The sequence below is a fragment of the Pogona vitticeps genome, chromosome 2 (genome assembly GCF_051106095.1).
Source record: "Pogona vitticeps strain Pit_001003342236 chromosome 2, PviZW2.1, whole genome shotgun sequence".
NCBI lineage: Eukaryota > Metazoa > Chordata > Lepidosauria > Squamata > Agamidae > Pogona > Pogona vitticeps.
In genome coordinates, this window is record NC_135784.1 from 139,754,175 (window position 1) to 139,762,770 (window position 8,596).

The following is an 8,596-nucleotide window of genomic DNA, read 5'->3' on the forward strand; positions in this document are numbered from 1 at the left end:
GCCTCAGGATCTAAAGGCCAGTATTTTTTCCCCTCACACACATATACACAGTGTCTGCCGTTTACTTCTTTAAAAACCAATCATGCCATGAGAGAGAGGACCACTGCTGCCTATGTTAACAGATGTTAATTTTCTCTGTCCCACTGGACAGCAGTGCTTTGAAAAAAATTCACCTGGCCAGAATGTTAAGGAGAAGCTTGGAAGGCAACAAATGACTGTCATGCCGCTTTCAGCTCTCTCTCTCAAAAAAAACCCCACACCATAATGCGTCGGTCCAGGTGGCGATCCTTGCCTTTAAGGACAGACTTTATTAAGCATAAGGGATGTTGTGTTGTGGCTACCAGGAACAGCAGTATTTCCTTCCCGTGTCTCCCTGAGCATGTCTAAGAAAAGAAGGCACATTGCACAGTGTTATCACACTTACAATGTGCTGTTGCACTAATTAGGAAAAGGTGGGCATGTGATGCTTAAATCATTTGCCAAATTCAGTAGAAACCGCCCTGACCTCCTTTGGACTCACATAACTAGTCAATCTGGCTTTCACAGTTCTCAAGTGTCCTGATACACTTCGTCAATCAAAACTGGATCAAAATACACTTGCAAAAAAGCATTATTAAATGTATATTCAGAGACCAAAATGTGTGTTTTAAGAGAAAAAAATGTGTCTAGAAACAAGAATTTAGATACCAATTTTATGCAGACTTCTTACAGTCACAGATTAGTGTGAAAACAGTAATGTATTCTGGCTGAATACATGAGAAGGTAGCATGTATTGGCAACAAGACAGGGACTGATTCTTGTTTTCTCAGCCAAATCTGAGCAGAAAGGCATCATATGCTCAGTAGATGGTACTAGGACGACCGAATGGGAAGGTGCAGTTCCTGTTCTAGGTAGCAGTGCTGCTTCCCTCATAAGGTAGCCTGGCGCTCCGAGAAAGCAACAAGCTAGCTCTTTGCAATACAGCTGGTATCCATAGGATGGCTGGCCATCCTTCTAAGAGGAGGAGCAGTTCGGAACCAAGTCCCTGAACGCTCTACGCAGTGCTCTCTCCTCCCCATAACTGAGAGACAATAAGCCATAGGCTCTTTCGTCACAACCAAGAGGGAACATCTGTGCCACTTCCTGCAATGCGTCATCCGTGTCCTTCCTTCTGTGCCTTTCCCATAGGAGGCCGGCTCTCTTTCTCCTTTTCCAAGGAAAGAGTCAGTGAATCGCATAGCCTACGGAGCACCTTTCTGCGCAAATCCTCACCCCAGCCGATGCAGAGGTAGAGCGTGAAGTAGCTGCGTTCAGAGAAGACGGCCAACACGAGCAAGTTGTGCAGGTAGATCCCCTCCACCAGCAGCCAGCCGTAGTTGGCGATAATGCCATACTGCATGAACACCGTGGCTGCCCGGCAGCCTGCTGCTGCCTGAGGAGAAAAAGGAGGGTCAGCGGGAAGAGCAAGAAGGGCGGAGAGCGATGGTCTGGACACAAAGGGGTGTGAAGATATCGCTACAGGGGGCAGTTTCCTGTGAGCAGCATTTGGCCACACCTCGTAGCCTATCTACTTCAATACAATTTCCTCCTGAGGTACAGGACAAAATGGTCACCATCACCCCTCGGTTACCACACAGAAGCCGCTTGGCTTAACAGCTGAATCTGACTTCAGCACTGGCAACAGGAAATCATCCTCTGTAACAGTGAGCAGAATAATGCAGAGTGTGTGAGACATCCTGGCTGGTGTATTTGGCCCCATCCCCCAAAGAAGGGATGGGGTGGGGACACTCAGGAGGCATGGCTGGAAAGCTACCATTGCTGCTTTCCACCTACCATGAAAGGCAGTTGCGTCACTTTGCTGAGTAGTAAGGCCGGCCCAGTGACATAATTTTGTAGTTGGTCCTTCATAAATAAAAGCAGCTACTATAGGAGATCTTTTAGTCCGACTCAGCAGTACAGTGTGGAGGGACAGGGGCAGGGTGGGAAGGGAAGGGAAAAATAACTTTCACAACTTTCACTAGAGTCTGCCTGTTCTTGAAAATATTTTTAATTCCTGCCTTGAACAAACAGGGGATTGCAGTCAATAGCCTTATAGGCCTCTTCAGACTCCATTATTATATGGTTCTACGGATTAGACTCATGCCTTATCATATAAATGAGTGAATGGAAGTACTCAAGCAAGGACAGTTTGTAAAGGAGGCTCTTTGTGCAGGGGAGGGCAGTGGTGTGGTTTAATCTGAACTAGACCTTAACTTCTGTACCGGCTTTTAGTTAGCTAACTAAAATCATGTTAGAGGGACTGGGATACAATGCAGGTTTTATTTTTACATTATGAATTTGCTTAACCCATTTAATCACATTAACTGGCATGCCCCAAGAAAGCCCTGAGAAAACATCCTGAGCCTTTTCACTCATTCCTGTTCCTCTGGGTGTGAAAACCACTGAGCTCAGCCTCGGGTGCAGCTGCAGAGTATTGCGGGAAAGTCAACAGATTGTTGTACATGGAGGGGGAGCAGTGGGGTAAGGAGGAGTGCCTTGAAGCACCCTGCCTTGTGTAGAGGAACCCAAAAGATGACGTCATTCCTGCATGTCAATCAAGGGATAAAGCAGGAGGGGCGGAGTCAGGGTGGCAGTTAAGACAGCTGGAAGAGACAGAAATCAGTTGGAATAAGATAGGGATAGAGAGAAGTAGGGACAAGAAGATGTGGTGAGAGTGCTAGGGTTTAGGAATAGATAAGAAGGGGTTAAGAAAGGAAATTGAAAGAGTAAAATATATTGAACAAGCAGGAATGAACACATAAGCATAACATAAGGAATACCAGTGACTGAATACATGATTTAATTTACTGTATTTGCCCATGTATAAGGCGACTGGGTGTATAAGACGGCCCCCCAACATTCCCACTCAGAATGTAGAGTTTGTTATATACTTGCTGTATAAGACTACCCCCTCTTCCGCATGCGTGATTCTGCTTTGGCTGCATCATGGGGAGAGTTCCTTTTGCCCCTTTTGGTTCCTTTTCGGAGAGAGCCAGGGTTTGCTGGAAGAAGGAACAGCAGAGAGGTGGCAGCCATTTTGAGAGGCAGCAGCCATGTGGTCGCATCTCAAAATGGCTGCCGCCTCTCTGCTGTTCCCGACAGTCAGCTGTTCGGCGCTAGAGTCAGGCTGTTCCCAGGCTAGGAGCAGGGCTCTACTGGGTCTTACTACCAGGTAAGTGACTTCGCTGGGAGAGAGGGAGGGTTTGCTAGACACGCACCCGGCGTACAAGACAACCCCCCACTTGGAGGCATGTTTTTCAGGGCCAAAAAGTCATCTTGGGCAAATACAGTAAGCATACCTGACCCAGTTATATATTTGATTCTCCTTATGATTTTGTTCATTAATAAAAGAATATTTGATCAAACCCTTTGATTCCTAAATTATATGATCAGCTCCTATGTGTGTGAGATTTGAATTGGTATTAAGATAATACCTGGTGGCAGCGAAAAGGACGTATTTACCTTTGTGGAGCCCAGAGAAATAAGGGACCACAAGGGGGATCGCCACACCTTGTAATACAGAAGGAGAGAAGGAAGAGGGGGAAAGGAAATAAGCTAAGTATATAAAAGGGGAGAGCCGGGAACGAATGTGTCACCTCATGACTCAGCCAGAGACCGACATTGTCATCATCGTCAATCTTCTCACTGTAGCGGGTGTTGAGCAGCGCGTCAATGATAAGCACCGAGATGCCCTTCAGGATGAAGGAGGCGAAGAGGTTCATGTGGATGTAGTTGCGCATGCAGTGCAGCTTGCTGGAGAGCAGGGAGCTTGTCAACAATGCCGGTCCCGCAGGGCTGGCACCCTGCCGTGCCGCACCCTCATCCACACCTCGGCCTCCCCGCTCCCCAAACCCCTGCCGCCTTCGCCCAACTCTTCCTGTCTGGAGCTCCCCACTATTTGCTCCTAATGCCAGTCGTGCTCCCATTCTTAGTACTGTACGCACCCCATCGGCTCTCAGTGTTATTGACATAACAGAAGTAGCTGTGGGATCCAAGCTGAGGGTGGCTGCCTCTCATTAATTGATACAGCTACACATTTGTTTGTTTAAAATAGTGTACAGCTCTTCATTTGTTTCTTTTAATGATATGGAAAGTGCTGCCTTTCCTATTTCTAAAAATCCCTTGTGCTCTCAAGACAGCAAAACCAATTTGCAGTCATTATTCTTGAGGTATGCACTGCTGCTACATTCTTTGGAATACCTATGGATCCACAACCCCTGCTCAACAGAGCAACTGCAGAAGGAGAAAGTTAACCTAATCATTTTAAAAAATCTAGTTGAATGTATACCAAAAATGCAGCTTAAAATAAAACTGATTTAAAAACAGAGGAACACACTACAGTATATGTAATGTTGTTCTCTTGCTCATAGCACTCGCCCTATTGGTTGCTCCCAACATTACTAAGTATAGAGGAAACTGAACCTCTCCAGCACTATTTTATTACTTTTACACATGAAACACACAACTCCCTCAACCGGTTGTCAGACATGGTCTGAAGTTGGGAGACAACCTCCCTTCTTTTTAAGTGGGCATAACTGAATCTCGCCTAATGATCTCACGTTCCCCCCCCCCTTTCCACTCAGGATTCTGCCTCCCAACAAAACTCAGTCCTCCTCCTCCTCCTCTTCCACCATTCCCAGTCCAGTTTCCAAGGCACCTGAAGCCTAGCAGCACAGCCAGGGCAAGGAGCAGGGCACAGAGCGACACGGAATAGCCAACGGTGTACATCACCTTGAAGCTACCGTAGATCTTAGCAAACCTCTCCTGGAAAGAGAGAGAGAAAAAAGAGAGGATTCTGGCCCTCTGCTGTCAAGGGATCCACCATGTATGGAAATGGAGGCAGGGTAGGGATGTAGTCTTACAGACGTCCCCAAGGCCCACGTAGGCTTACCTGGTCTGAGATGGTTTTATTGTCCATCACACACTGATGAGCATCACGCATTGACTTCCCTTCAGGGGTAGTCACCCATTGCCCATCTGGGCCACACTTCTTAAATACATAACCATGCTTCACTGCAAGGAGAAAAAGGTTGTTATTATTGTATTCATCTTCATGTATGAACCATACATGTCCTGGTTCTCGAACAGTTCTGGTTATTTTTCAGTTTCTTGCATGCTTGGGTTCTGCCTGCAACCCTGGTCCTTCTGTATCCCTCCTTCATTCTCCTTGCCCACTTCCCCTCATTTCTCTTGGAACCCTAGAAGTTTTGCGGGCTCACTCTGCTGACCCCCCCCTTCTCCCAGGGCATATCATACCTTGGTCATACCAGGGCAGGAACCAGGGGCAGGAAACATTGACTGTGGTGTTTGGTTGTGCATCAGGCCAGCAGGAGTACTTGTCAAAGGTTCGGTTGCAGACCAGCTCTGTTGAAGAGAAGAGAGAACCGACCCTGTAAGGGTTATTGTTACATTTTTCACTTTTTTCATAATTAAGGTACTTATTTATAGATCTCTTTCTTTATTTAAAGGGGATCCACTACCAGAATTTGTCCTTGGGCTACATTACTGGACCACATACATTGATGTGCCTAGTAACTCATCCCTCCTCTGGGAATCTACTGCACTTTCTTTTAAAGGATGAGACATCATCTCTGTTCGTTTTCATATACTGTATATCCTAATTTATGTGACCTCCTTTCTCTGGGCACACATTGCTGTAAGTACACTAGTTCTTTTAGTCCTTCAAACTTTGCAGATTCTTGCCCCTATCCACCACAGCCTGAGGCGTGCATAAGTGTGTGTGGCTCCAACATGCAGCTGCTCATTGCCTAGCAAGAGAGCTGAGCTTGAACAAGCACACAAACAAACAACTGGGTGGGAAAAACTGACTCAGCTGTGCTTTTAAATGCCCCCTGCCGGGCCAGCTGACAACTTTGCTGCCTGAGGTAAAGCAGTGAACGACATTAAATCCTACATGTCTCCCTCCCTCCCGCACCCTGGCAAATATAATCATACCCATAGTAAAATATTGCAGCAGTTAATCCAACAGCACGACTATTAATCCCTTTTTACAATCTCTCAAAGCAGCCACTGCAGTGACTGTTTCATTGTCCTTAACTTTAGGGCTGCCCCCCAATGTTCCCCTGAAAAGCGGGGGACCGACATCCAGCGGACCCCTATCTCACCAGCAGGTGGGGGTAGAAGGCTCATGTTCCGGTGGCACTCCTCGCTGTAAGCCTTCCAGCTCTCAAAGAGGTAGTCCATAATCTGGGCGGAGGGTCCCTGCGGGGAAAGGACAGCCCAGAGGAGGCCTGGCGTGAGAATGTGTATGAAGGATGAGGTACGGGGTGGTGGGTGGCGAGAGGGACCGAGGCCCTTACCTGGAGGCACAACACCAGCACCAGCAGGACACTGAGGAGGCGCAGTGGGGACATCTCTCTGGAGGGGGACGAAACCGCATTGGGCTCCTCCAAGAGCGGTGGACTTGCTACAGAATCTCTTGGCGCCGGTTGAACAGGAAACCTGCAAAGCACAAGGTGGGTGGGATTGGAAAGAGTCCCCTGGGCTTGAAGGCTTCTCACTGCGCCTGTGTGGACCCCTGCCTGTAAGGTGGATGACGTCAGGCGAGGTCGGGTACATTCAGATACCCTGCCTCAGTGCCAGGAAACTGAGTGTTGACAGTGACCTCTGAGGAGGAGCGAATATGGCCCCTGCAGTCTCCACCCGGGTCAGGTGCTTGGTGCCTGTGGGTGCTCTGACCTGATCTCCGGTTGGTGCTGGGGGCTCTCTGACCCTCAGAGAAGCCAGAGGAGTGGAAGACACTCCAGCCAAGGGGCCTGTTTCAGATGCCAGGCACTGTAACTAGAGCTTGTTGGACGGGCAGGTGGGGGTGGAGGGGGAGAGCAGGGGAAGGAGGTATTTCTGGGCTGGATTTGGTTCCAAGCTGAGTGCCCGGGGAGAGACGATCCACAGCGATGCGGCACAAGGGGCGGTGGTGCTTTCTCTCCACTTCAGAACACCCCAGCCACATGAGCCTCACGAAACTTCCTATGCCCCCACTCACTCCTTAGCCCCAGTGAGTAGCACGTGACGGGGAGGGGCCTTGGGCAGCCCAACCTCACCAGACATGAGGTTTGTTTTTAAAAACCCCACTTTGAAACAGCTTAGCCTAGTTTTACTAGGTTGGTCTAAATAGTCAACCCAGCAACTGGCTCGCTGAAGAAGCCAGGTGGAGCCAGGAGAATCCTCTAGCAGATGCTAGACTACAGTTCCCATAATATTTCATCACGCAGAGGCAGTGGCTAAGGCTGATGGGAACTGCCATTCAAATTTTCAATTTGCACATCTCTCATGTCTCCCACAGTTTCTTTTTCTATCTTTTCTTATCCCAGAAGAAATCTGTTACTGCAGAATAATTTTTTAGCTGCAAGAAGAAGAAGAAGGCCTCTGGTTAGAATCACCCAACACATCTGAGGATGGAACAGATGTTATAGGTAGTCCCTAATCAAAGCTGAAAGTATATTAATGTTTCAGAGAAATAACCAAGGCAATCTTTCCACATTACTAAAATTAGACTTCAGAGAAACCTGTGCTTAAGCCATGAAGACTAAGCACCAAATAAAGCAAGTTAATTTGCAAACTCTGGGAGGTGGGAGAAGTTCATGCTATGACACTCACTCAGATGCTTTCGTTAGTTAAGAATTTTTCTTCTTCAATCACAAGCCTAATCTCTAAAGTCTATTTCTGGCCTGGGAGCTCTGGAATTATGACGGAGAAATCATGCTGTTGAAAGGATCCAGCAGAGGGCAGTGTAACTGTGCAATTTCTTGCCTGTATCAGCAGGGATAGGATGTCACTAAGGGCCAAGAGAGCTGCACATAGGATGACCAGATGAAAAAGAGGACCCGTCTCTAGTTGAAGAGGAAATTTCAGCAGGTGCAGCTTTTAGTGCACACGACTATTAAAAAATACAGGGACACCATCGTTTTTTCCATCTGGCCACCCTTGCTCTGTGTGTTTATGGGAGCTGCGGTAGTAACAACAGTGTGTGGCACAGGAAGGTAAGGTGTGTTCCTTGGAGCCTCAGTAAGGAGGAGGGGTCTACAGGGGAGGAGACCTCTTGAAGCTTGCTGAGGTTATATGCCCTGATGCCCAGCGCCATGATCTGTTCATGGACATTCCAGTTTGTGCATTCCAGTGCAGTGACATGACCCGAGCACATGCCAACGATGACTTTCCTTGCCTGGTGCAGAGTCAACAGCTATCTCTGCTCCTTCTCTTCCCTCCAGTCCCTGTCTAGGAAAACATTTCTTTAGGGGGAGGGACGAGCAGGGATATGCCAGCCCTGCTCTGCCTCTCCTCTGTTTACAGCTTCTGGCATAGCCCAGCAAAGGCCAGCAAGGCTTTTGTTAATCGTTAACACTTGCCAGGGATCAGATCCCCAGATGAGCCCAGAGACCTTGTTGTCTTGTAACTCCCCCCCCCCGCTTGCACCAGCCCATATCCTCCTGTGGACAAAGCCCCCCCCCTCCACCCCCAGTTTGCCCAGAGATTGGCGTCATGACCAAAAAGGCGAAGCTGTGTTCCTGTGGGTGCTTGGGCAATGCTGCCACTGTGTTTGCAACCCATCCGGGATAAA

The 8,596-nt window shown here is 48.2% G+C and overlaps 1 protein-coding gene across 2 annotated transcripts in view; it reads right to left on the bottom strand.

Annotated features, from left to right (window-relative positions):
* The window catches only part of GCGR (glucagon receptor), a 49,883-nt gene that overhangs the window by 9,404 nt on the left and 31,883 nt on the right, over positions 1-8,596 (bottom strand). For both annotated transcript variants that reach the window (XM_072990669.2, XM_020814215.3), the window contains exons 2-8: positions 6,339-6,480; positions 6,144-6,240; positions 5,275-5,382; positions 4,910-5,031; positions 4,676-4,782; positions 3,615-3,771; positions 1,252-1,411 (exon numbers count right to left, since the gene is read on the bottom strand). In XM_072990669.2, coding sequence (XP_072846770.1) covers positions 1,252-1,411; positions 3,615-3,771; positions 4,676-4,782; positions 4,910-5,031; positions 5,275-5,382; positions 6,144-6,240; positions 6,339-6,392 — 805 coding nt within the window. In that variant the 5' untranslated portion in view covers positions 6,393-6,480. The remainder of the gene's footprint in view (positions 1-1,251; positions 1,412-3,614; positions 3,772-4,675; positions 4,783-4,909; positions 5,032-5,274; positions 5,383-6,143; positions 6,241-6,338; positions 6,481-8,596) is intronic.